The 27,636-nt window shown below is 39.4% G+C and overlaps 2 protein-coding genes across 17 annotated transcripts in view; one reads left to right on the top strand and one right to left on the bottom strand.

Moving 5' to 3' along the window:
• Positions 1 to 27,636, bottom strand: part of MED12L (mediator complex subunit 12L) — a 366,394-nt gene that overhangs the window by 124,881 nt on the left and 213,877 nt on the right. Inside the window, exons 17-21 of the mRNA XM_061637068.1 lie at positions 15,520 to 15,667; positions 14,913 to 15,031; positions 11,485 to 11,628; positions 8,842 to 9,005; positions 7,781 to 7,912 (exon numbers count right to left, since the gene is read on the bottom strand). Of these exons, the coding sequence (XP_061493052.1) occupies positions 7,781 to 7,912; positions 8,842 to 9,005; positions 11,485 to 11,628; positions 14,913 to 15,031; positions 15,520 to 15,667 (707 nt within the window). The remainder of the gene's footprint in view (positions 1 to 7,780; positions 7,913 to 8,841; positions 9,006 to 11,484; positions 11,629 to 14,912; positions 15,032 to 15,519; positions 15,668 to 27,636) is intronic.
• P2RY12 (purinergic receptor P2Y12) lies at positions 114 to 27,636 on the top strand. Of its 16 annotated transcripts, XM_061637051.1 has the most exons (8): positions 130 to 192; positions 3,498 to 3,532; positions 11,805 to 11,895; positions 12,044 to 12,199; positions 12,761 to 12,833; positions 15,410 to 15,511; positions 19,884 to 20,385; positions 24,847 to 27,635. In XM_061637051.1, the coding sequence occupies exon 8, from the start codon at positions 24,865 to 24,867 to the stop codon at positions 25,864 to 25,866; it is 1,002 nt and encodes a 333-aa protein (XP_061493035.1). In that variant the 5' UTR covers positions 130 to 192; positions 3,498 to 3,532; positions 11,805 to 11,895; positions 12,044 to 12,199; positions 12,761 to 12,833; positions 15,410 to 15,511; positions 19,884 to 20,385; positions 24,847 to 24,864; the 3' UTR covers positions 25,867 to 27,635. The 16 variants fall into 16 exon arrangements, with proteins under 16 accessions (XP_061493048.1, XP_061493050.1, XP_061493049.1 ...); XM_061637064.1 differs by lacking the exons at positions 12,044 to 12,199; positions 24,847 to 27,635 and adding an exon at positions 21,467 to 21,616 and having other exon boundaries at positions 114 to 192; positions 20,040 to 20,385; XM_061637066.1 differs by lacking the exons at positions 12,044 to 12,199; positions 24,847 to 27,635 and adding an exon at positions 21,467 to 21,616 and having other exon boundaries at positions 114 to 192.

Here is a 27,636-nt window from a genome sequence, read left to right as displayed (position 1 = left end):
CAATGGGCTTGTCATCATATGACCAGAAGCTCTGGAAAATTTAGAAGATGTTGTTAAGTTAAAAAATGAGACTGTTAATTCCTTTTTTAAAAAAGGAAGTTTAGTTAAGATGACAAAACTTAAATAGGAAGTCATAGGCTTTTTACATGTGAACTGCATGGGACTACACAGGCAAAGGCTAAAAGCCTGGAGGTAAGAATCAAACTTCAAATACATTTTATTAGATTATAGCATGGTGCACCTAACATGTTATGATATTTAATATTTTTAATCTGTGTGGAAAGTCATAGAAGCATTAGAAAAGCTCAATAATATGATATAGCAGGGAGAATGAAATTGCACACTTCTGCTTAACAACCTCTTGCATCGCTCACCAAAGATATCTGTGGATTTGCTAATGATTTAACTGGAAATTTAAAGGCACAGATCCCCAAAGCAGTAAAGCCAAAATTCATAGAGTTAACAGAAATCAAAGCTCCTACTTAATTTAAACAGTGAGAAAAACTTGACTCCAACTTAAAAACACTAGGCTTTTTGCTGTTTGAACTGTAAGAATGGATTATATCTTATGTCTCAAATAGAGTACTAGAGTAGGTAGGAGTCACAGCAAGACCAAAAAAAAAGTGAAGAACTTCTCAAATTATTCAATGCTTTTGTTTTACTAAATAAATTATTTCACTTATGGAATACCAACATTTGGATACTAGGATTTCTGTTCTTTTATGTATGGGCCCAGTTTTTGAAGACACCCTTACAATATTAAAACTTGAACTTTGAAAGTGTACAAATCCTGGTTTCTAGGAAAAAATTGACAGCCTACTTTCCTGGTTTCTAGGGCAAACCTGTCTAAAATATTATTGCAATTCAAATATTTTTCCATTTTTGAGCTGCCCTGGGCTCCTGCTGGGAGGAAGGGCGGGATATAAATCAAATAAATAAATAAAGTAAATATTTTAAACGTAGTGTCCCTGGAACCATCATCAGGAGATTTGGGGTAAGGTGTCAGCAGTACACTGATGATACCCAGCTCTATTTCTCTGTAACATCTGAACTGGGAGAAGCCGTGCAAGCCCTGGACCACTGCCTGGACTCAGTGGTGGGCTGGACGAGGGCCAATAAACTGACTCTGAATCCTAGCAAGATGAAGGCACTGTGGGTTGGTGGTTCCCAGGTTTGGATAATTGCCTGCTTTGGATGGGGTCATACTCCTGAAACAGCAGGTTTCAAATTTACTTTTTCCCATAATGGGCCATGTTTTCTCAAAAGACTAAAAACAGCTTCACGAATTTGGAAATATTGGAATAGTTGTGGTTGATAATTCAGTCTATTTGCAATTTCACTATAAGACTTAACATCTGTTTCTAATAGTAACTCTCATATTGTATCCAAATTTGAAGATTGCCATTGGGTTAAATTACCAAGCATATCTTGTGTATGGGATATAAACTCATTATAAAAAGGTGACGTGAATGGTGACAACCCAGGTGACATTTTTTGTGTGTATTTATACCAAACAGAAAACATATGAACTGACAGGATTGTCTCTATTTTATCAAGCTGTGAAATTCTACATTACAATCATTACTCATCTGTTTTTTGATCATGCCCAATTTGGCTGTATAATAGTTATTAGGTAACCCCATCCCTCCTTGTACAGTAGTTTATACAGAACATCAGCTGCTAATCATGGAGGCTTTCTGTTCCACACAAAATTGAGTATTATTTTGCTCCATGATTTTAAAGTATTTATTGGGATTTGTAATGGTATATTGATAGATAAAAACAGCAATTTTGGCACTATGTTCATCTTTGCAACTGCTATTTGTCCCATCCAAGAGAGTGGCAACATAGATCAGGATCTTATTTCAATCTCAGCTTCTTGAAGGAAATGGTCAAAATTGATTTTAACTAAACATGATAATTTTGAGTAATCTTGACTTCTAAATATTTAACTGAAATTGATTTGATAATACATCATTGACTGACACTTTTCCTCTGGGTTGATCATATATCAGTTGAATCCAATTCCTGAAATTAGGTCCTGTATTAAACTTGTTCAACCCTATTGAAGCCTTTCTCAGCATCTCAAAATAATAATGCTGCCATTATTGTCATGCCCTATGCCACCCCTCAGGTGCCAGGTGCATGTTTAGGACCCAATTCCCCACCCTGGGTAATTGATCCTGACCAACCAATCCCCATTGCCAAGGCTGTGCAAACCAACACCAACCCTGCAAGGTAGGAGATAGGCTGCCACTACCCCTCAATCTGAACAACCACTCTGAGTCAGGGATAACCCAGAGCCCAGATGTAGTTCCACCAGGGATTTCTAAGGACAAGAGCCAGACAGGCACTCCTCGTCCAGAAGCCCCAGGCAAAGCCAAAACACAGTAGTTTGTGGTCAGTGGCCAAGGTACCAGGTTCAGAGCCAAACTAGCCCTCCAGCAATGAATACACATTGGTAAATAGAAGTAGCTTTATTGAATAAAATATAAATATACAATTAATAGCAGCAAAACAGTTCCTTACAACCTATCCCTAACCAGGGGCTTAGGTAACACATATAAGAGAGTTCAGACACAACCAAAAAAATAACAAAACTAACTAGCCTATTCTACTTCCTTGAAGAGGTAGTTGTTGTAAATCTCTCCTTTCCCAGAGAGGCATAAGTTGGGTAGTGAAGGCAATGGAACCCCACTCAGGTAACCACCCATCTAGATGGAACCCAGGGGTACAAAGTTTCACCCCCTATACTTAAAGAAAAACCCCTAGCAACAGTTCACAGTAATTTAGCCAATCAGGGGGCTTTTAATGAGGTAATGCTTCCCGAAGCTTCTTCAGTTTTGGGGCCTAACAGGCCCCCTCCTTCCCCCCGATCTCAACTCTTCTCAGGCCTGCTTGACCTTGAGTACCAGGCTCCCAGCAGATAACAGAGATAACCAGGTGCTGCTCTTCAAGCCTCTTAATTAGTTGCAGCTGAGAAATGAAACGTAGTTTTCCACTCACACAGAGGCCCATCTCCCACGATGAAATCCCCACAATTCTCTGCATCAGAGCCATGTTACAGTAACCATTCTGAACTGTGCTACAATTTCATGACAATTACATTTTCATCTTGTATTGTCTTAATTAAATTGATTTATCTTCTGATATGTGTAGATAATCTATTGTTAATGAAGCCAGTTTGATCTATAGGAACATAATTTATCACTGTATGGTTTACTCTCTGCTGTGGCTGCTGTCCAGATTTTGGTTTAATAAAGATATTGGTCTATATGACTCTGGAATTGTAGGATCCTTATTTGGTTTAGGTATTACTACAATGTTCGCCATATTCCAAGAGTTTGGGAGTTTACCCAATCTTGTAGATTCATTAATTGTCTGTAATAGTGGAACCGTCAATTCTTTCAGAAAGATCTTATAGTATTCAGCTGGAAGTCCAACTGGCCCAGGTACTTTACCATTTTTAATTGTTTAAATTATATCTCTTATCTCAGATATTGTAAAGTATGCATCTTCAAGATCACGCCTGGTAAGTTTTGTATTTTCACTCTCCTTAAAAAACCTTGATTTTGTCTTGATCTGGTTTATCTGTTGTGTACGGTTTTTCATAATACTTTTTTAATTGGTTTGCTATAGTTTGTGCACTGGTTGCTTCTAGATAAGAACATAAGAAGAGCCTGCTGGATCAGGCCAGTGGCCCATCTAGTCCAGCATCCTGTTCTCACAGTGGCCAACCAGGTGCCTGGGGGAAGCCCCCAAGCAGGACCCGAGTGCAAGAACACTCTCCCCTCCTGAGGCTTCCGGCAACTGGTTTTCAGAAGCATGCTGCCTCTGACTAGGGTGGCACAGCACAGCCATCATGGCTAGTAGCCATTGATAGCCCTGTCCTCCATGAATTTGTCTAATCTTCTTTTAAAGCCATCCAAGCTGGTGGCCATTACTGCATCTTGTGGGAGCAAATTCCATAGTTTGACTATGCGCTGAGTAAAGAAGTACTTCCTTTTGTCTGTCCTGAATCTTCCAACATTCAGCTTCTTTGAACGTCCACGAGTTCTAGTATTATGAGAGAGGGAGAAAAACTTTTCTCTATCCACCTTCTCAATGCCATGCATAATTTTATACACTTCTATCATGTCTCCTCTGACCCACCTTTTCTCTAAACTAAAAAGCCCCAAATGCTGCAACCTTTCCTCATAAGGGAGTCGCTCCATCCCCTTGATCATTCTGGTTGCCCTCTTCTAATATAAGATTATATCTTATTTTTTATATGACATTTTCTCTCTGTTCTTTTGCTATCATTCTAGCTAGTAACTTTGATGGTTTATTACCGAATTCATTTTTTTGCTTCAAATAAGTTAGAGATTCTTGAAGTTTTTGTTTGTTTATACCTTCTAATTGATTTTTCATGCTTGTTAGTAATTCATGAATTTGTGGCATGGGGTTTGCTCTATGCTGTTGTTCCATCATTTCCAGTTCTTTTTTAAATTATATTCTTGTTCAATTTCCTTTTATGTTTTGTAATTTCTTTTACAAATATACCTCTAATATAGGCCTTACTAGTATCCAAAATAGTAAGCCAATCTACATCTGGGGTAGTATTATAATGAAAATACTCCCCTAAATTCTCTCTTTTTACCTAAACTATTTCCTGATTTTTTAAGAAGGAAGTGTTTAACCTCCATTGTTTATATCTATTTCAATTCTTATCTGTCCATGTAAAAACTATTGGTGAGCAATCTGCAAAGGTCATGGGTCTAATTTGTATTGAATTAAATGCCTCAGAAGGAATGGCGAGATTAGGAAGAAATCTATCTGAGAACAGTAGTTATGAACAGAAGAGTAAAATGTGTAGTCTGTTCCTTTTGGGTTTTGAAATCTGCAGGGATCTGTTGACTGAAAATTGTTCATGAATTCAAAAAAACTTTGGGAGAGATTTCTTGAGTTGTTATTACCTTTTGTCCTATCTTGTTTATAATCTACCACTCCACTGAAGTCTCCTGCTATACCTATATCCCCATTGCAAAGTTTTTCAAAAGAGCTAGTCAAATTCTTAAAATATTTTCTTTGACATTTGGTGCATATGCACATCATAGTGATATTTCTGCCTGTTAACATACCTTTTATCATGACAAATCTTCCCTCATTATCTCTTAACATATCTTGATGACAATAATCCTTAGTCTTTACCAATATCGCCACTCCTTTTTTTCTCTCATTTGAGGAAGCAAAAACTTGTCCTAGTTTAAGAGATTCCAAGAAGCATTCATGATCTCTTTTTATATGAGTTTCTTGAAAAAACACAAAATCTGCTTTTTCTATCTTTGTCTGGCATACCTTTTCTGCTTGTTTGGAGAATTAAGTCCTTTAACATTTAAGGATATGATTTTTATTGTTCTTTTGCTATTTCATCTGTGTGTATATACATATATAAAAAAGATTTACCTTTAACAATAGCAATGAAAAAATAAACCAAAACAAAACAAAGTAAGAAAAGAAAAAAACTGAGAAAAGAAAAACTGAAAAAGGAGAAAGAAAAAAAGAAAATGGGAAAAAGAAATAGAAAGAAAAAAGGGAATAAAGAGAAAAGAGGAGAGGAAAGAAAAAAGGAAAAGAGGAAGAGAAGAGAAGGGGCTTAAGGAAGGGAAGTGAGGAGGGTTAAAAAATTTAATGAGCTTTACAGCTGGGTATCTAAGCTCTTTCCAGATTGCTGTTGATCTTTTCTGGATCTTGTAGTATCTTGTTGATCTTTTCTGGATCTTATAGTATCTCACTGTGTTCCTTTTGAGTATCTTTACCTGTTTTGTCTTCTTGCTCTAATTGTAGTTTTAGCTTTGCTGGCTCTAAAGTTGTTTTGATAGTTATCCATTGATTTTTTATTTGAACTGCCAATTTGAACTGCTTCATCTTGTGCAGTCCCTATTGTTCCGTTTTAGTGGTATTAGAGCCTATATTTTTCTCCATCTCACCCAGAGCATATTCATGTTATTTAGTTTTCCCACAACTTCTCCCAGTTGTTTCTGAATATTTGTCTTTTTTGTTCCATTTTTTAAAATCTAGGCTTTATTAAGCTTTGCATTTTGCGTTTTTTTCCTGGTCTTCAAAACCTGTTTATATATTTTTTAATCTTTTTCTGTTTATGCATATGTTATGCTTTCATTTCTTTCAGTAGGAACTGCTGTAATTTCTCCCAGGGAACAGAAAGTTGTTCCTCTGCTTCTTCCCTCATCTCCTGGGTTTTTGCTTGTTTTCTTGGTCCCATTTTTTCCAAATATTTTGTAATTTTCACTTGCTCTCCTTGGCATTCCATACATTTCTAAATTAATTACTTCTTTATCCATATCTTTATAATTTTAAATTTAAATTCATTAAACTGACAGAGTTCTTAAACTCATTGACTGTTAATGGGGGATCAAATTCATTCAGTAATAATCAGATCTCAAAGTTCAAATTCATATTCCCCCCCCACAATTATCAACAATATGTCTTTCAGTTATAGTAAGAGTTCATTGGAATAATTTCATTCATTCAGTTTAAGATTCCCTAATATAGTTACTATTCTGATTGTTTGTAATTACTAAACTGGATTATCTTGAGCTACAGTACTTTCTTATAAAGTCACTTACAAATTTGAACAGCATCTCCTGGCAGCCTGCATGGCTTGCCAAAGCAGCAGGCCCCTCTAGGGCTGCCCTTCCAGGAGTGCTGCACCTTAGCATCTAGTGTAGCATTTATAGGCCTGCGTCCCTCTTTTCATCCTCATTGGCGTTGGCACTGACTCAATCGGCTGTGGATGGTTCTGTGCCTCGCAATTAGTGGGGTGCTGTCATCAGCAGCGGCAGGAAACTCAGATGCCTCTGTGGGGAGGAGGATCGATGGTATGGAGCCTTTGCTCTCTCCCCGTTGTCCCTGGCCTCACTGTCTTTTGCATCAGGCATGGTGTTTATATGCCTCCCTCCCTCTTCTCCTCATCCTGAATGGTACTGGCACTGACTCAGTGGACTGTGGATAGTTCCATGCCTCGCTGGGACAGCGGGGTGCTGCCGTCTGTGGTGGCAGGAAGCTCAGGTGTGTCTGCGGGGACGGAAGATTGATGGCGTGGAATGCTTGCTCTCTCTCCATGGGCCCCAACCACTCTGCTGTGGCCCTGCTAAGCTAGTCTGCTGCCTTCAGGTGCACCGAAGGTTACTGTTCCATCACTAGTGTTGCTAAGTCTAGGTGGCTTCTGTACATGGCAGGCAGTATCTTGTTCTTCACCTCAGACATAAAGGTGTCTTTGGATGGCCCAGGATATAAGTCCTAGGTATATACGCATCTCTCCTCACACTGTGGGGAGGAAACAATTCGCCACATTCGCATCAGTGCAGAATCTCCTTAAACACCCATTCTTTTGGAGACAGATCAGGCAGTCAGGAAGATACTATGTTCAGACAAACATGGTAGAGCCCACATTATTCATTACTCTCTACCAATGGTGAAATGAATGGGAACTCAAGACTTAGGGACAACAGTTCTCCCCAGACAAACATTTCTACAAAATAAGTCCTTCCAGAAGTGACTGTTCTGATGAGACTAGGGGTAGGACCAGCATTTCATGTTTTCAAATTGCAACTTGCTTTGTAAGAACACAAATGAAAATAGGTGAAGACAGAGAATGTATCTTTTTGAAAGGTAGGTAAGATGAATGCAAGAAGCAATGAATATATGAGTGGAAGATTCTAAATATATGAAATGAACATTTTAGTTCTAATTAAAAAAAGTAGAGGCCTTTGCTACCAACCTGAAAAGATCTCCAAATTTGCTTCTGAGATGGCTACAGGACACATAGAGATCATAGAGATAGGCTAAAATACATCTTTCTGGGGAAGAACATTCTGATGGATTAACAACATGTTTGACAACACCACATAATCTGTACGAAGAAAAGCATATAATTAAAGACTGACAACAGTAAAGCACTTTCCTACATTTTACAGCTAACTCTGCATTCCTAAACCATCACTTTGAGCTTCCAAGATAAAGGGGAATGCTGTTTACATTTAATCCTATTTAAAGAGTTCCCTTTTACCTAACCATCACTTTTTCCATGTACTTGGGAAGTCCAAATCATTCAATAGAGAGAAAACTGCACCATGGGCATTAAACATATGGGTTTAATTTTGGCCCTCTCTAGAGCCTGATAAATGTAGTACTTCTGTGAAAGGTGATAAGCACATCTAACAGATAATTCCCATCAACCTCACAACACTACAATTCTCAAGATTCTTCAGGACAATCTATTAGCATCAAACCAGTTGCAAAAATAAGTAAAATTAGTAGATGTAGATGTGTATTTTAAGGAAAATAAACTGAACCATTATTATTATTGTTTTTGTTATTGTTATTAATAACAATTACCCATCTTTTACCCTAAGGTCCCAGGATGGGTTAGAACAGTTTAAAATACATCATTAAAAAGAACTTAAAATCACAAAATTCAACTTAAAATCACTTATCCAAGTGTCAGTTATCAAACATTCCTTAGCTGCATGAATTCATCCATCAAAGCTCAGCATAATTCCATTTACTTATTCAATTTGAATTCCTGAAGGAATTCAGAGCAGGCGCATAGCCAGTTCCTAAAGGAAACTGAGAGATAAAGCTACTTCAGACATATTCCAGTTCTTTGCTCTAGGGTCAATGGCAATGAACTATTGCATTTCTGATTATACTAAAGTTTTGTGTTTTCCACAGACCTTTCAAACAATACTGAATGTTATTTACAAACTGAGAATACTAAAGCTAGCATGTTAAAAGGCTATTACCATTGTGAAGTCTTAGAAAAACATTACAACTACAAACCCTTCAAAAACCTGAGCAGTTTGGTCTGGATTCAAAATGAGGCAAGCATGGTAATGTCTCAGGACAGCAACAATGCAAACACACAGTCCTGTTGTGTAACTTCCTGCCAGGCTGGATGACTTCAACAGAAGCTCAGCTTCCACCACACTCAGCTCATTCAGCAACTAAAATTTGGAAAAAAATATAAAATATTGGTTTTAGGGCTCCTTTCTAAATTATGATACACAAACATCCCAGGGAAAAAATCATGAGGAAAAAAAGTATTGCAAACAGATATAATGCTATAAAAGGAAAGAAATATGGAAAGGAGACATAAAGAAAAATACATAAAAAATATTTTTCATCATGATAAAAATTGTGTATATAGACCTTGGTTCAACAATAAATGAAATTTAAGTAGACTTCAAAGAAGTTATCACAGAACACAGGAAATAAATGTACAGCTCCTTAGCTGCATTTGGTGCACAAGTTTGTTGTTGTTGTTGCCCTTGAAAAACACTTGATTGCTTTTATCTCCGTATAGAAAAAAGTAGTGTCTGAAGCAGTCCTAAGAAAATACAAAGTCTCTTCCAGATGGTAGCTCCTCCAGCACTGGTGGGCTCCAAAAAGGGGAATCCACTGTGGGACAGTGAGTGGCCCCAGACAGCAACAAGATGGGTATTATCCTTCTGTACACATTCCAGCTCTCACAGGACCACCTGTAGTCCTGGGCAATCCCACAAGAACTCATGAATGGGGTGGGACAGGTCTAAACCTTTAAATACCCTGGCCCTGTTGCAAACCGGCCTCTTTCTTTACATGCTGGTTTCCCTATCCATCCACCCTTGATTTTAGTGCATCACTGACCTTTTCTTAAAAGGGTCACAGGTTGATGGGGCTGGTATAGGAATTTTCCTCTCAGTCAAATTGGCTCTCGGTTGAGGAGGTTTTTTGCCTATCCTTCAGTAGTTGCTTCTTCAATTGTTAGGCGTACATTTGCTTCTGTCACAGCTTAAGGTGGAAATGGCATTGCATAGGATCAAGCATAAGGGGGACCCTCATATGGGGTCTAGTGGGATACATGTGGGCCACACCCTAGCTTGGGAAGGGCCATGCATCATCCAGCACGCACCCACCCCCACTGGTTACACAGTGGAGTCCTAAGTGCATTTGGTTTGTGCTATACTAGGGTGTAATGCTGGCCAACACTCAACTGCTAGCTGGGGGATAAATGAAAGTGGATCCTTGTTTTGCTGCCATGCCAACCCCGCTAACTTGATGTAATCAATAAAGTTGTGGCCTGTTTTCACCCATAAAATCATCATTGGCTGTTTTATTTCCCGTGGCTGATAGAGGAGGGAACTTTATCCTGCCTCAAAGTAATAGCATTTCTTAGCTCAAGCACTATAGGGACTGGTTTGGCTCTACCATTGCTGTGCTAATTGCTAGTCTGGTGCCACGCAAAGCAATCCAAACCCATGAGCCATCATGATGGATGGGGTTTGAATGAAGTGGATATGTTTTGACTTTGTGGGAGCTTTGCCATTGGTTGGAAAGCCCTGATGGTGCATAGCTCTCCAATGCAACCACCCATAAGATGGGCAGGTGGAAACTACCACTGGTTGCATTTGGGGGACAGAGAGGTGTGCCAGCACAGGAGCTGGTGGTTCATGTGCCAACCCTGCTGCCATTATGTGACAGCAATAGGCCCAATCTAGGCCTCCTTGCTGCACCAGACTGAGAGATGGCACAGCGAATGAGCCCGCTAGCTCCACTCTGGCTGGTGCAAGCAACAGGGCTGTTGAAGCAGCAGTGGCTACATTGCTTCATCAAGCCACATGAGTGCTGGCCAGGACATTGGTTTGATCCTTGTGTGACTTACTGGCATCAGGTGTGTGCACCTGACATCTGCAAACACCATTGCTGAAAGTACCCTAACTCCCCAATTTTTTTCATGGAAGGGAGGAAAAGATACCTTGTTATTTAGGTACATTCAAATTGGCAGTTTACCAGTGAAATATCGCTGGAACTACTACTGGATATGTTTCTATTGCTGTTGTGTTTGAACCTGATGTGGAGAAGTTTGGTATGAATGTCTCTTCCTTGGGCAGCATTAGTTCATTTCCAAAGTGGCAGTGTGGACTGTACAAAAGAGTACTCTAAAGTACTCAACTGCTGAAGTTTATGCTTTTAGTGTTTTGTCTGACACCCTGGGCTCCTTCTGGGAGGAAGGGCAGGATAGAAAATAAATAAATAAAGCAAATTACTGCAGACTTCAAGCATCTTTACTCAGAAATTACTGTTTTCAACTGAATTTCTTTTCCAGTAAGAGTGCTCAGGACAAGGTTGGGAACATTTGACCCTCCAGCTGTTGCTGAACTACAAATCCCACCATCCCAACCATGCTTGCTGAAGCTGATGGGAGTTATAGTCCAGCAACATCTGGGAGGCCAAAGTTCCCATATCTGATTTAGGATCACAGCCTTAGTTACCTGTAAAGCTCTTACCGTTATTGGTGCCAATTGTCAGGGAAAATCTATCAGACTTTTGCTTTTGCCCTGATGTTCTAAAGAACATTGATATTTTTATTGTTTTATTTGCAAGCCAACTTAGAAGAAGCTGCTCTTAGAGTTCAGATAGAAATAAAGAAATAAATCCCATTACCTGAACAGCAAAGTCAATAAGCCCATTGATATTTAAAGCAGGTTCCATTAGATCAAAGATAAGCTGTATGTGGTGAGCCAATGGAAGATGGTATGATGTCCCTGAAGCAAAACTAGTAATCTGTTCCAGAACATTGTTGGAAATCTGTTTTAAAAAATAGAACTACCAGTAAATTAAAGCATTGCACCGGCTGACAATCTTTATGCCTATAATCACATTAAGATTTGTTATTTTAGATTATTTGCCTAAAGCTACAAACAAACACAACAAAACTTCTGTTTCTTCTCCTTCCCCCGTGTACCCCTAAATCTGTTCTGGAGGATCCCCCAACCTTTTGGTTGGCTGGAGGGGGCAGGTGAGGAAGAGGCAACTCCACTGTGTGCGTGGAAATCAGCAGAGCTACAGCATTAGGTATGGCCCTAAATGTTTACACACATTTACCATCTATCTGTCTGTCCTACCAACCAAGAACAGAACTTCATGCAACTAGTTTGTGAAAGTTTATGCCATCACTAAATTTGTTAACCTTTAAAGTGCTACAGACTCTGTTGTTTTGCAGAAACAGACTAGCATGTCTACTCGGTGATGAAATGTAGGGGAATGCAACTCCAGTACTTTTTTCAGAGCAAGAACAACAGCTTCATCTGGGGAGCACCAGTAATTGATGGGTCCTCCTTGATCTGGCAAGTGAATCCAGTGTTAATGAAGTTTTCAGGTTTGTGACAGATTAGCATAAATTAAGTCAGAGAATGAGAAAAATAACCAAGCAGGGGCTAGATACTTCTTTTGCTGTCTTTGATGGGGTTCCTACTTCACGCGAAATCAGAACACTTCTTTGCAAGATTATTTGCATTTCTGTTATTATTATTTAATAATCAAAAGCTAAATGTTGCATTTCAGTTGGCTAAAGATCTTTTGTTAAAGCCCAATGCATTTTACAAGTTGAGCTTATGCAGCCAGAAGTAAGTACCACTGAGTTCAACTGAGTTTTTTCCCCAACTATGCATACGATTAGTCGTGCAGATCCTAATAAATTGGTAATATGTACTGCTACTCTTTGGTCTGTCTGTGAGCATGTATATCTATAATAATGGATCAATACAGCTGCCTGTATTTTTGAACTCTCTTTGGGGCGTGCCTATGGAAGCTGTTATGATGAGCTCTGCACTTGAAAATTTACCACCACACCACTACAGCTACCCCTCTGGCAACACAAAGCATTTCAATGCATGGACTGCACAACAGCTGACAAAAATAGGTTTGTTTTATATTGCAGAAGAAATCACATGTGCCTCAACTTCATTCTCTGCCCCAGTTATAACAGCCTGACTGCACGTTACATTCCCCAGGTGTGTATTGGAGGGGGGGATGCTCCGGAATGAAGACCCATTACTTTTTTTTGCAGGCAGCCCCCTCCCGGCATCCCTCTGTCTGCTGCATGGCTTGCTTTTAAAGGCTACACCCTTTCCTCTTGAGTTAGGAGAGACTGGGAGAATCCAGCAAGGTCAGCAGTCACTACAGCCAATTAGCAGTCAGTATGAATCTCCTTGTTGTTGTGGGGAGGAGAAAAACACGAGGAGGGAGAGAGTCAGTAGGAGTTAAGAGAGGGAAGTTTACAGAGAAAAGGAAGGACAGCCAAGCCTGATTTGAGGAGGAGTTTGCATCAGAATCTTACTAAAATGAAGGGCTTTCAAACAGTCCCACACAGACTAATAGCAGCCAAAGTGGAGGGTGGATGAAGAGAGCCATACTGTGGAGTGGGGGAGCATAGGACTAAGAGTGAGCCAAAGCAGCATTTTCTCTCAGGGAAGGGGGACAAACGAAGGCAGGCTGAAAAAAGTTAGGCTGCTTGTAAAATACAAGGTACATTGCTTGTAAAAAAAAATTTCTCCCTCGATGGTGCTTTTAGCAGATTGTCTGTGAGAAAGTGGATGAGGAGGAGGCAAAGGCTAAGAAGAGTGGGGGTATTTTACAGACATCACTGCACATGAGAGAATTCATTCTCGCAGCTGATCTACCAAAAGCAAATTTCTTCCCCTTGTAAATACAGGCAGCCTCACTCTTCGTCCACTTCGCCCTTTGCTGTTTCTGTCTTCCCCTATTCTCTGCGAGGCTCTCTCCTCCTCCCCCTTTCTCACAGACAATCTGCAAAAAGCACAATTGAGGAGAAAAGAACCACTTTACAAGCAATTCCCCTTCTACTTTACAGGCAGCCATCCTTCCTTTCTTCCGGCTTCGTTCCTTTGCCTCCTTCTTTGTGAGAAAATACCACCTTGCCTCACTCTCCACTCACTCTTCTTAGCCCTTTTCTCATTCCCTCTCTCCCCGTGCATCCTCTGTGATGGCTGCAGTAAGTCTGTGCAAGGAGAAAGAATTGCTTGTCAAGCAATGCCCCTTGTATCATGTGTGTGAAAGAAATCCTTCTCTCAGCTGATACAGAGAGGGTAGAAACTGGTTTTTTACAAATCAGCTGTGAGAGGAAACTCTATTGCATGCAGCTATAGTTGTACAATAACAGCTTATTTGTCCCCACCCCCCATGGGGAGGGTAGAAAGAACCACTTTGCTAGAACCCATGTTTGGTGCTTTGGGAGGTGCCAATCACAGGGCTAGCAAAGCCCCATGTGCAGTGATTTCCAAGCACCTGATTGCCAGTAGGCTGACATGGCTTGGGGACCCCCTGCAAAGGGTTTTGCTGCCCTGGGCTCCTGCTGGGAGGAAGGGCGGGATATAAGTCAAATCACAAATAAATAGAGCGTCGGCCTAGATTTCTGATTTACACACTAATTGCCAAAACACAGCGGAAGAACTACAGATAAAAGCTTGCAGATCTGCAGCACCTCTTTCCCAATCCATCTGACATCCAGACAGGCACCTCCAGCTTTTGTTTGAGTGGCTGGGGGAGCCTTTGGAATTTTAAACTGCCGGGCCCTGGCTGCTTTTCTTGTGGCCTACATAGTGTGTATTAACACATTCTTATATTAATAGCATTAATTAAAAGACGTGGTCATTAGCCACAGTTTACACAATAGGATTATATGAATTGTTAATAAAAGTCTCTACAAGGCATTCTTCGGGCAAAATAAACCCCATGTGATTGCAAACCAAATTCTCTATAGATTTAACTAGGTACTAGTTATGCTACTCCTTAAGTCTGGAACTTTCTCCCCTTCTTCCTCCCTTCCACTCACCCATCCAAAACCATATTCAACAGTCTTCTTACAACACACTCCATTGTAAAAGCTTTTTCGGTAACCACACAAAAGCTCTACTAAATTCTGCCTGTTAATCCTGTCTGTCTTAATCCATGGCTGGCACTTCATTATGCTTTATCTTCCTCTCCTCTCCTCATCCTCTGTTTGCCCAGGCCATGCACATGTAAAGTCAACACAGAAATGGAAAGTTTGCAATTCTCACAATGAAAAGTACCTGACATGTCACTTGATGTTGATCGAAGTATGAAAGCTGCTGCAGTTTTGTAAACACAGTCTCTAAAGTTGGAAAGGTTTCTTGCTTGTTCTTTCTGACTTTCTGCCCTTCATCCCCAGCTAAAATATTTTTTGCACAGTTTACAGCAAAGTCTAATCCAACAAAGATTTATTTGGGAATGAAAAACAAATTTTCATTGCATGCAACATTGGCATGGAAAAACTGCAAAGACATTCCTCATTTAGAACAGCATTTTTTAGAAGACAGAAATAATCTATTTTTTTTTTAAAAAAAACGCATGAATTACTATTATTCCAAAGCTCTTAATACACTTGGCTCCAGCATGGACATACAAATTCTTATAAAGAAGGCCGTTCTGACCAATACATACTTAAGATATTTAATTTAGTATGGAAGACAGCTACAAATGTAGTATAATTGGTTTATATGTCATGCTATATGATAAGCAACAGAAAATATTTGGCTGTCTTGAACAGGATAATCCAAACATGAGGATCCTGCAGTTAATAAGTGTGCCTCTCGTAACTCCCTCTACACTGGTGTTAAAGGACACTGGAAGCTCAGCAATAGACATTCAGGTAATTACCGCTTGTTTCAGTAGTACTTTTCTTATTTAGGATTTTCAAGATGTCTTTGGTAATCTTCTTCAGTTGATGCCTTGCCTCGTCACGTTCCTTGCCAACACCATAAAGAAGAATCATACGCTGGTTACATTCATGACTTGAAGATTCAACCTTTTAATCAGAGGGAAAATGCAAGAAATCAAGCTGAATAGAACATGGAAAACAGTGATTTCTCAGTAAAGAATTATATGAATAAGGTAGTAGGATCAGACTTGGCATGAAAAAACTATTTTAAAAACAAATCAGTGCCTATTTACCCTTTTAAGTGCTTTTAAATGTGTATTATTTATTTATTACTGAATAGCAAAATAAAAGCCTAGCATCCGGATTATTACACACACACAAATGAGTGAAGATTAAATTGTAAGATACATTATATAATAAAATCCCCTAAAATAGGCTTACTTTTTTCAGATGCTTCCTCTATTATTAGACATACAATCTACGGGTCAAGAGCAAAGACTGCTAATACGTTAAAGTTCAGCTGTCAAGGAGGTCTCTGTCTTTCCCTTTTCCTTAACCCTTATTCCTTTGTTGCCATACAGTCTTCCAGAACTTGCAGCTGTGGGTAATTTAACCATTGTTGCTAAGATTCCCATGACTAATCCCTCAACACACACATTTTCCTACTACGTTTCTGTTGTATCAGTAGACTATAGCTTAGTTTAACATGCTGAAAAGTATCTCTCAGGACTTGTATAAAGAAAAAACAAATCTTAACAACCAAGTATAAAGGCTGTTTGCCCCCACACCCACCAAAGAAGACTCGTGAGACGTGGCATTGGTTTAAATGTTATATTTAATAAATATAACATAATCCAAATCAGAATTCAAACATATCCAATCATAATTAATAACTGCTTATAACCCACGGGCAGGTGGGGAATTGCACTATTCTGGTGGGGATGGAATCCCCCCAGTCTCCTGAGCATGTATCACAGCTGATAGCTGTGGGCTCTGATGCAAGGATACGGGCCAAGACTCCCTCCTTGCCCAGTGTACCTTGGGAGCGGTTTGGCATGCGCATCCTGGCCCCGCTGTACACACATTCACCCCAATGTGCATGACAATCCACAGGGGCACCCACCAGTTATCTGCAGACTGGAGTCCTGCAAGATTCCTGAGGGGGCGTCCTTACCCAAAATGCCTCAGAATACCTACCTCTCCCTCCACCAAATTCCTCACCTGCCCAAACTCAATGCCAAAACTGGCCGTCACCACACCACTCCCCTAAAAGCCAAACGAATCGTCCGCACAGTATAAAGTAGGCAAAAGTGAAGGGCTCCTAAAAGCGGGGCCCAACCAAAAAATTCCTACTTGGCTCCATTGGCAACCGGCAAAGCCCATAATGGCATAGGGAGGGAGGGAGGGAGGGCGTGAACGAACATGAGGACAAGAGTCAGGGAGGAGGAGCGATATTAAATACTACCGTTCCCCTCTCCTGCCCACTGAGGCATGACGTGGCGTCACCCTACTCCCTCACCCAATTGGGAGTAGACCTCCCGAGCCTTCTCTACCCATTTGGGGTGAAGACAAACCACTTTAAGGTGGGAACGCCATTATGCACACGTATATACATATGCATAAATACAGATACACATACAACACACACATAGTTTTCGTATTTCCTAACTATCACTGCATTCTGCTCCTTTTATAAGTTACTTCCCTTTTGTATCTGTTCTATTCAGTACATAAACCTCAGTATTATCAAATTCCACCTTTATGTAACTGGAAGCTTGCCCAGAAAGCCAAACGTGGTTACATCTAATTTCAAAAAGAGGGGGGAAATACCACAAAAAATGTGAGGATTATTTACAAGGAAGCTAAAAGGGAAAGGTGGGTCAAATCTTCTCAAGATGCTTGGAAGTTATTCAAAAGCATGGTAACAGAAATGCAAATAGAATGCATACCACAATTTTGGAAAGTTCAAGACAATGCCAATGTGATTAATGTGCAGAGTCAAGGAAACTATAAAAGGCAAGAAGGCTTCCTCCTAAAAGCAGAAGTATAGCTTAAATGAGAACGGGGGTTGGGGGGGTCATAAACTCTTACATGGCAAATTTTAATTTTAAAAAAATCTGAGGAACATATTGCTAAAAATATTAAGACATTGGGTTGGAAACCTTGCTCCTTCCAGCAGAATGGAGGAGTTGTATTTTGCAATAGTTCTGCTCATTCCAGCAGCATAGGTCCTACAAGGTAGCGCAGCCCTTTGAAGACCTGTGTCCAGTCCGTCCAGTTTAAAGATAAAGAACCAAAAGAAAGGAGACTTCAGGAGCCTTGACGGTGCCCATCAACATTTAGTATGCAGACAGTAAACTGAGCAGTCACACAGGTGACCTGGTCATAGTTTTCAGCACTATGGGGAGAAGTACTGTAGCTCTATTCAGATTGTAGTAATGATTCCTAAATTTGCATCTATTCATATAAATTAGCATACACAATGCATAACTGGCCACCATACTTAAAGTGGACTGGACAAGGTCATAGAGGATAGATTTATCAAAAGCATGACAGGCTTTTTGGTAGCCACCATACTTAACAGGCAGTATTCTTCTGAATACTGTTTGCTAGAGAGCAAAAACAAGAAGAAGAATGTTGTCATCAAGCTCTAATTGTGAGCTTCCTGGAAGCATCTGGTTAGCCACTCTTGGAAATGAGATGGTCTACTAGATCCACCCTTGGTCTGATCAAGCAAGGCTCTTCTTATGTTCTCCCCACCCCACCCCCACCTGTCACCTGAAACAGCAGCCTCACTCTTTCTAGTGAGGCTTTTGTGGCATTTGATAAAACTAAGCATGGTATCCCCCTGAACTGACTCTGTGGGTTGGAGGTTGGAGGCACCCTTTTACAGTAGTTCTGGTCCTACATACAGGGCCACTAACAGAATATAGCACTGAGGGTTATCTGCTCAGCCCACGGCTTTTGAGCTTTGGGGTTTCGCAATGTTCAGTCTTGTCTCCAATGCTGTTCACTATCTATATGAAGCAACTGGGGGAAGTCATTAGGGCATAGGGATCACAGTATCACCAAAATGCAGATGACACCAAGCTCTATCTCACCATTCCATCAGAATCAGGAGAGTCCTGAACCAGTATCTGGTGTGTTATATGCCGGATAAACTTAAAATGAATCCTGGCAACATGGATGTTCTGTGGATTGGCATGCCCAGATCCAGGAATTAGGGAGATAGGCTGTTTAAATGGCATAGTGCTTTCCCTGAAAAACCAAGTCTGCAGCTGGGAGGGAGGGGTGTCCTTGATTTTAAACTATCACTGGAGGCTAAAGTGTCTTCAGTGGAGAATAATACCTATACCAGGCTCTGGCTAGTCCTTTAGCTGCAGCCATTCCTGGGCCAGGACAACTTGGGCTTTAGTTACACATGCACTAATAACTTCCAAAATAAATTACTGTTCTATGTGAGGCTACAGCTGGTGCAGGATGATGCTACCTGGCTGTTATCTGGGTTGGTGAGGGGGTCATATTACCCCAATCCTCAAATCCCTACACTTGTTGCCTGCAAACATCTTGGCCTGATTCAACATGCTGGTGTTAGTTTAAAAAGCCCTAAACAATATGGGACCCAAGTACCTAAGACTTCTCCAGTACTGCCCCATCCACCTATTAAAATCTGCTGGGAATGTCCTGCTTGTTATTCCAACTTTAATGACACAAGACGGCATTCTTGGTGGCAGCCCCCCAGTTGTGGAACTCCCTGACATTTGATTATCCCCCGCCGCCACCATGTTAACCTCTTTTATCCAGACCTTTGGAACATAATCAACTGTCTTGATGACACTGCTATTTTGTATATGTAACTATGACTATATTAATGTTTTTGTGTGTGTGTGCTCATTGTTAGCCATTGTCTAAGCTCCCATTCGGAGGAAGGGTAGGATATAAGTAGGAGGAAATAAATAAATAAAGGTAGGACTGGCCATAAGTAGATGTTCAGTTTTCTCCATTCCCATACTTCAGTTACTTTTGTAAATTTCTCTTGAGGATTTTAAAGTGTTAAGGAGATTAGTTTCTACATAGTGCAGATCAATACTAATATTTTGCAATCTGCACAGGACTGATGATTTATACAGAAATACAATCTCTTTATTTTAATCTAATACACATTGCCTTAGCAACTGTTGCCTAGGCAAATAATACTAATTTAAAAAAAGAGTACAGTACTGCGTCTATTCTGAAAGGGATGCCCTTTTATCACCCACAAACCAGAAAGATATTTATTATATCAATGTGGTTACGTTACACAACCTAGTTCCTGACAAAAAGCTTTTAAATTATATTATGGTGTGTGTTTTTTGTTCTGCAGAAGTGTTACTTAGCCAATTTACATTGGAAGATGAGTGCCAGAATATATTGAAGCTTATGCCACAGCCACATAGACTTGTGTGTCTATCCTGGAACAGTGGGACTGTGTTTTGTAGCCTATATCTTTTTTCTCTTATTTTTTCTTAACAACGACAAGAACAACAAACCCTCTTTCCTTTCTGGGACAGTAAAAGTACAGAAACTGAAGCCGTCACCCGGAATTTGAAACTGACTGTATTCCAGCTGCTTAAAATAAGAGAGCATCGTAAGGACTTAAGCCCATTACTTCCTCTTGCCTGTCCTGACTCACTTGCTTGGGCTTCTCCTTTATGGGACAAAGATTATTTTGCTGATGGAGTCTATTAAATGAATATTGCCTTAAGACAATCAGTCACACCTAAACCAAAAAAAGGGGCAAGAGAGAACAACACACTTTCACCCCAGCAAATGCAACCTTCCAGTGCAGGCAAACCCAAGCACTCTGTTTTCTACATCTGATTAAGGTAACTTTATGATTTCTATCGTAATTTTTATTTACACTTGCATTCTGTACAGCAGCCAGTTACTTATTGTCAGAAATAACATTTCAATAGGTGCATTTAAATTTATTTTCCTAATTTGTTTTATACAAAAAAAAACTGATTCCTGTAATGTCTAAAAAGGCATCATAGCCACAATGCCACTATGGCATGTTTTGCTGTAAAGTGGAAAGCAACTATCAGCTCTAAAACTATAGATGAAAGGTGTATTGAATGGGAATATTAGACTTTTACTTGCACTTATCACTGAAAACAGACATGAAATATTATTGTGTCAAATTGTGGCATATTTAGGATATACAGATGGGCAAACAGGGAAAAAATACAAAGTCAAGCTATCTTTTATACAGTTGTGGAGATTTTAAAATGCTACCTCTCCTCTTTCCATCTTGAAAAATTGAATTCAATCTTAGGATAGCTTTTTAACTTCAAAATGTGTTTTGTAATAAAGCTACTGTGCAAGATTAAGAGTGAAGCTGCACATAGTTAATCTCTGTATAAATATTTTGACATCTCCAGTTAAGTATCATTTTAGATTTCCTCCACCACCCCCACCACCCGGTATATGCTGTTTGCTCCAGCTTTGGTGGAGAAGTATGGAGAAGGTGATAAGCAGAACTGGCAGAAAAAGACACAGAATCAGTGCTGGACTCTGTAACACCAGCTAGCCTCTAAGTTGCACCATATCCTAGGATCCATCCATTATGGGGAAGAAAATGTTTTGGCTAACTTCGGTTCATTAATTTCAATAGATCTACTCTGAGTAGGATTTAGTTGAATACAACCCTAAGGACGGTGGGCATTTATGCATCACCAAAAAAACCCCAAAATGCATCACCAAAAGAAAGGACAAAAGAGGACACATATTTACATGAAATTTTCATATGTTGATTTATATGTATAGAAGCAAATTAAGAAATAATAATTTAAATAGAAATACAATGCATTTCATCATAGGTGAGGACTGTGACCAGATTACCTACAAGCCTTTTCAATCACGTTTCTAGGTGTTAAACTTACAATTTTTTATCTTTAAACTGGGCAGTCTTCAGAGGACACCTTCAAATACAGGAGTATAAAATGGGACGCATGCCCACCCTATCTCCAAGACAGCTAAACCCTGTTTAAGGCTCCTCCAGAGAACCTATTTATTGAGCATTCATTCTGATTTGCTTGCACAAAGCTTATACAGAGGTTAGATTATATTCTTTATTGGGTATTTGGTTCTGATATTTTGGGGGGCATTTATACAACAATGAGCATTCATCCTGCATCCACCTTAATTTGTTTGAGGGGTATATATATGTCTTCATATTAATCATTCATTGATTCCACATTTTAATGCATTTCTCCATCACTTTCCAAACTGCAGAAAGTCATTCTTTTTTTTCCCAATAGATTTGCTTTGTGAAGGTGACAAGAGTGCTTTAATCCACTTTAATTATGTAAACCTAAATTTACAGTATGTGCTTGAAATACCTCCAACAAAATACTGACAGTCTTGAGGCACTCTTAGACATTCAAAAGTATATTCAGTGAGTGCACATGGAGAACTCAGTTTGGGTGACCCAATTAAAGCACATAGATCAGGGCAGAGGCCTCTGCACACCCACCCTAGGAACATCCATTGAATTAATTTTTGAATGACTTACCAGGACCCCGTGGAAGATATTTTTATATGGAGGAGTATTTAATCATGTGGTTTCCCCCCACCTGCAGTATAAAATAGTACAGACCCAGAACGTTTTCACCATGACAACTGCTGTTTCTGTGAATGAGGCATCAAAGACCATACTATTTTCCCATTCATCCTAAGGAATACAGAGGCAGGCATACATGTTTATTTTGTTTTATTGTGTTTAGCTACCTTGAAAGCTTTTGAGGAAAAGCAGCCTAAATTTTGTTAAAAGACTCTGTGTGACCATAATCACAAACCTGCAATCTTTTGTGGTCCAGAGGTTACTAACAGTCAGAGCTTGGAAAAGTTACTTTTTTTGAACGACAACTCCCATCAGCCCAATCCAGTGGCCATGCTGGCTGGGGCTGATGGGAGTTGTAGTTCAAAAAGGTAACTTTCCCAAGCTCTGCTAAGAGTACACTTGAGTTTACATTTCTCTACAACTAGGATCCTGGCTAGTAATTAATATGGAACATTAGAACACCTTGGCTATGTTCACACATCATGATAAACCATAGCTAATAGTTTCCCCAAAACACTTAGATAATTCTTGTTTTGCTCCTCTTCTAACGTGAGCAGGAATGATCCTTGGCTTAGTACATCTAAACTAGGGATTGTGGTTTGTTTTGTGGCAAACAAACCATGATGTGAATTCAAGGTTTGTTCTTGGTTTACCGATTTGAGTTTGTGGTAAAGACAGCATTATGTATGAGGTGGAGATTGTGGCTTGTTTTACTCCAAGCTACAGTTCTTTGTCTTGGCATTTTACTTTAAAATTCAAAATGATAGAAATGCTTTCAGCATTGAAACACAACTGAAATATTATCAGAATTAAGTGTTTGATCGTTCATCATCAAATCTTTATATTAACCAATCTAAATCCTGCTGTACTTTAAAATATCCCATAGCCTTCCCCCATCCCAGACTCTACCTTTCCAATCAATATGAAAATTTCTATGTCTAAGAAAATGATAAACAATCTTTATTGCTTAGTCCAAAGACCATTGCGGACAAGAACTAAATACAAAACATTAAGACATTAAATGACTTTCATACAAAGTCAATAATCACAATTATATTAATAAAATTAATAAATAAAACATATGTCTTAAAATAGAGCTTTACAAGCAGAGCGGTTAAACAGGAAATGATATTTGACATTTAATACGATGTCAAGAAGCCTTTTATGCACTTTATGCTAGGGAAAGTTGACTAAAGCATTAAATCTCAGTCTTGATTTTAAGAACTTCCACTTGTATTGGCAGATCGCTGCCCCTTTTAAATCTGCCCCTTTTGTAAGTTTATTTATTTAATTTAATTTTTAAAATTAAAAAAAATAAAATTAAAAACGAAGAAAATGATATTAAAGCTTAAAACAAAAGATAAATGCCAGAGAATTCTTGTTCTATACCAATTCTGCAATTCAGTTTTCTAATTACATAGTCATTAGTAATATCAGTGTAAAATATCACCACTTTCTAAAACCACTCTTTTGTGTGTTTATGCCATAATTTCAGGAATCTAATGCAAGGTTTTGACTTTCTTATCCAAGAATCATGGTTCATTGGAAACACAATCTTAGACCTGTCTACCCAAAAGCAAGTCCCACTGAGTTCTATGGAACTTACTCCCAGAGAAGTAGGCAATTGACCAGGCCTTTTAAATAATTCATGACTTTAAAATCTGAGCTTTTTAAGTCAGATGTGGTTTTATCTCTTTGTTTGCAGGTTAAAAAGTTTTGTGCTACTGTTTGTTTTGTTCTTGTATTTTATTTTATTCTTTTATTTCTTCTGAGTCGCCCAACATAAATACAGTAAATAAATAAATGAATAATTTAAAAACTGCCCTCCTCCAATCCATTAAGTAGAAACAGAGGTTACCAGTAATCTAAAGGCGAGGAAGGGAAATCAAGACCAAAACTTTATTTGGAAATAAATACATACATCTGTGCACTATATCAATCACTCCAGCAAGATTCATGTGCCCTTATTTTGCATCAACCACTAGGTGTCACCAGCAATGTACAGAAAAGCTGACCAACATTAGACATCTGCACAGTACTCTTAAAATATATTTTCACTAAGAATTTCAGAAGAAAATGTGAAATTCAGTTAAAAACACACCCAAATTAATATCAGCTCACATGGCGTACATCACCACCTGCCCTTCACCAATTTCTGTACAGTCTCCTTAAGGATGGATTTGCACCAGTTTTTGCAAGGTTCCTAAGACATATTAGGAACTAATGGTAAAGTCTACACCTCATCCTAGATGGATGATGGATTGTGGGAAGGTCATCACCTTATTAAAAAGTAACTAGCTTTAGTACAACATTCCTTGCAATGTTTAGACAAATATCACAAGGAACACAGTGTCCCATGGGCTTGCTGCTTAAAACAACATGGGGTGGGGGGTAATCATGTAAGTAGACCAGTTTGTGGATAGGCATTCAACCTGCTTTGATACAGAGGAAATCTGGAGCCAACCTGGCCAGTGAATCTGTCTGAAAGAAAAGATTCCACCTTAATGTTTTGCTAAGACAAGTTTGAAAAATGCGACAGCAAGCTTGTAGGTATCTGACATGTTTAAACAAAACAGATATGAAGTCTCTATTTGCCATGTCTTCTACCTCATAATGGGCCTTCACTGTGCTGAAAAAGTTGCCCACATAATTCTACTGAAGAAGCTACTATTAACTGAAATAATTGTTAGAATTTGTGACTGATCTGATCCTTTTATTTTGCTAGGAAGAAAATAAAACCCAAATGAAACCTGAGTACAGCCCTCCTGGAAACAGCAGCAACTGCAGCACCGATAACAGGATGAATCAAGTTCTTTTCCCCTTGCTATACACTATTATCTTCTTCGTGGGTATCATTATGAATGGACTAGCTATGGGGGTCTTTTTCCAAATATCCAGCAAATCAAATTTTATCATATTTCTCAAGAACACAGTCATTTCTGACATCCTCATGATCCTAACATTTCCATTCAAAATTCTCAGTGATGCAAACCTGGTGTCCTGGGAATTAAGGGGGTTTGTTTGCAAGGTGACTCAGGTCATATTTTACTTCACCATGTATATCAGCATTATTTTCTTGGGCCTTATAACTATTGATCGGTATTTGAAAACTGCCAGACCCTTCAAGTCATCAAGAACTAGCAATGTATCAGCAGCTAAGATTCTATCCATAGTTATCTGGATATTTATGTTTTCTCTGTCCCTTCCAAATATGATTCTGACGGATAAGAAGCCAACACGTGAGAATGTGAAGAAATGTGCTAACCTGAAGTCTGATTTTGGGTTACTGTGGCATGAAATTGTTAACTATGTTTGCCAGTTTATTTTCTGGGTTAACTTTGCCATCATAGTTGTATGCTACACACTGATTACACAAGAACTATACAAATCCTACAAAAGGACAAGACATATCAGACAGACAAACAAAAAGACTGTGAATATCAAAGTTTTCATTATAATTGGCGTGTTCTTCATTTGCTTTGTGCCTTTTCATTTTGCCAGAATTCTTTACACCTTGAGCCAAACAAGAGATGTTTTTGAGTGTTCCACACAGAACACATTGTATTACATAAAAGAGAGCACCTTATGGTTGACTTCCCTAAATGCATGCTTAGATCCATTCATATATTTTGCTCTCTGTAAATCCTTTAGAAAGTCTCTCCTAAATACATTGCATAAATGTGTAACCAAAACAAGAAGGGATAAAAATACAGAAACTACTGATGATGAAACAACACCAGTATAGACAAACAAGAATTCCATATAATATAACCAAGTGTGTTTTGCACTCCTTTCAATGCATACATTTGCTCTAAAAGTGAGTCTGTGTTTGTGCTTCTACTGATATCATGAATCACATGTAGTCTATGATGCTAACAAATATCTGCTGAATGAGAATATCAGCACAACACTGTCACCGCTGCATCTTCTTTTTCAATATTACAGCTACAGGCAGTAAAGGACACTGGAAAAAGTGGATGAGGTGATGGAAGCAGGGCCGGGTTATCCATTAGGCTTAGTAGGCTGAAGCCTAGGGGCCCGGAGCTTTTGGGGGCCCGTGGGGCACTGGCCTGAGGACCCCTGGAGCTACAGGGGGCCCTCTGCTCTCCTTCCGCGATCCGCAGAAGCATCTGTGTACAGCCATCCCCCCGCTTTACCTACCTTTCCATTGTTTTTTGTGGCACGCAGATTTGCCATCAATAAAGATGGCGGCCGAGGTTTCCTTAAGGGGCTGAAGCCTCTGCTGCCATCTTGGCTGATGGCATGCACGCATGCTACACGCGTGCGTTACTGCCATCAACAAAGATGGCGGCAGAGGCTTCAGCTCCTTAGGGAAACCTCAGTCGCCATCTTGATTGATGGCAAACCTGCACGCGCCGCAAAAAACAATGGAAAGGTAGGTGAAGCGTAGGAATAGGGGGGCCCAAACACCAATCAGCCTAGGGGCCCTCCTCAGCTTAATCCGCCCCTGGATGGAAGTGTTCCTTAAACTAAAAGCACACAAAATAAATCTATATTCATAAAAAACACAGACCAACTACATACACTCCAAAATCTGGTAATGTTACACGTCTCATGGGCTTCTTTGGATCCAGTTCCCATGTTTGCCTGGGATTCAGCAGCCTGCAATAAGTGGGAAGGGGGCACACAAGGACAGCGAGGCAAAATTGTTGATTGTACCCTAGGTCACTAAAATGATTTTTTTTTCTATTTAAAACTGATTCCCTTGAAGAGCCTCTTGGCTTAATACACATTGGAGTTTTTTAATCATAACATTCTACTTCATGGTTTAGAGGTCTTACTTGCGTAACCCACTCAAGTGGGCATCAAAATCTTTTGGATACTAACTTTAAGACCATGTTGGTGCAATTCTTCAATATATAATTCTGTGTCCCTTAAATTTTTGAAAACTAAGAATTGTACTTTAATTCTAGGATTCAGCTACCACAATGATTAAACAACAAAGACTGAGCAGAAGTTGTTTCCTTTTTTCTGAATTACATCAGAACCATTGTTCTCTGCTTGTTGCATACTTGTATATTATTGAATAGCTTGTAAACCAATTGAAAAATGAAATGGACTGCCTTCAAGTCGATTCCGATTTACGGCGACCCTTTGAATAGGGTTTTCATGGTAAACGGTATTCAGAGGGGGTTTACCATTGCCTTCCTCTGAGGCTGAGAGGCAGTGACTGGCCCAAGGTCACCCAGTGAGCTTCATGGCTGTGTGGGGATTTGAACCCTGGTCTGTCCCAGGTTGTAGTCCAACAGCTTAACCACTACACCACACTGGCTTGTAAATGAACTAGCACTTGCTAAAGTGTCAAAAGTTCATTTTAAAAAAAGAGTAATTCCTGGACTTTATCAGACAAAGGCATTTAGGGAATGAAAGTTACTCTGTCAGAAATGCAGCTCGTTTCTATTATGAAGAAATAATACATTTGGCAGCTTCATGTAAGACTCGCACAAAAGCAAATGTAAAGTATGTGGAGGAAATAAATGCTGCCTAGCCATGG

This window comes from Rhineura floridana, chromosome 7 (assembly GCF_030035675.1).
Source record: "Rhineura floridana isolate rRhiFlo1 chromosome 7, rRhiFlo1.hap2, whole genome shotgun sequence".
In the NCBI taxonomy this organism is placed as follows: Eukaryota; Metazoa; Chordata; class Lepidosauria; order Squamata; family Rhineuridae; genus Rhineura; species Rhineura floridana.
This window is presented reverse-complemented; position numbering and strand designations above follow the sequence as displayed.

Excerpts from the sequence above, each read along its gene's own strand:
- P2RY12 (XM_061637063.1), top strand. The coding sequence starts at position 24,865 with ATGAAACCTGAGTACAGCCCTCCTGGAAACAGCAGCAACTGCAGCACC.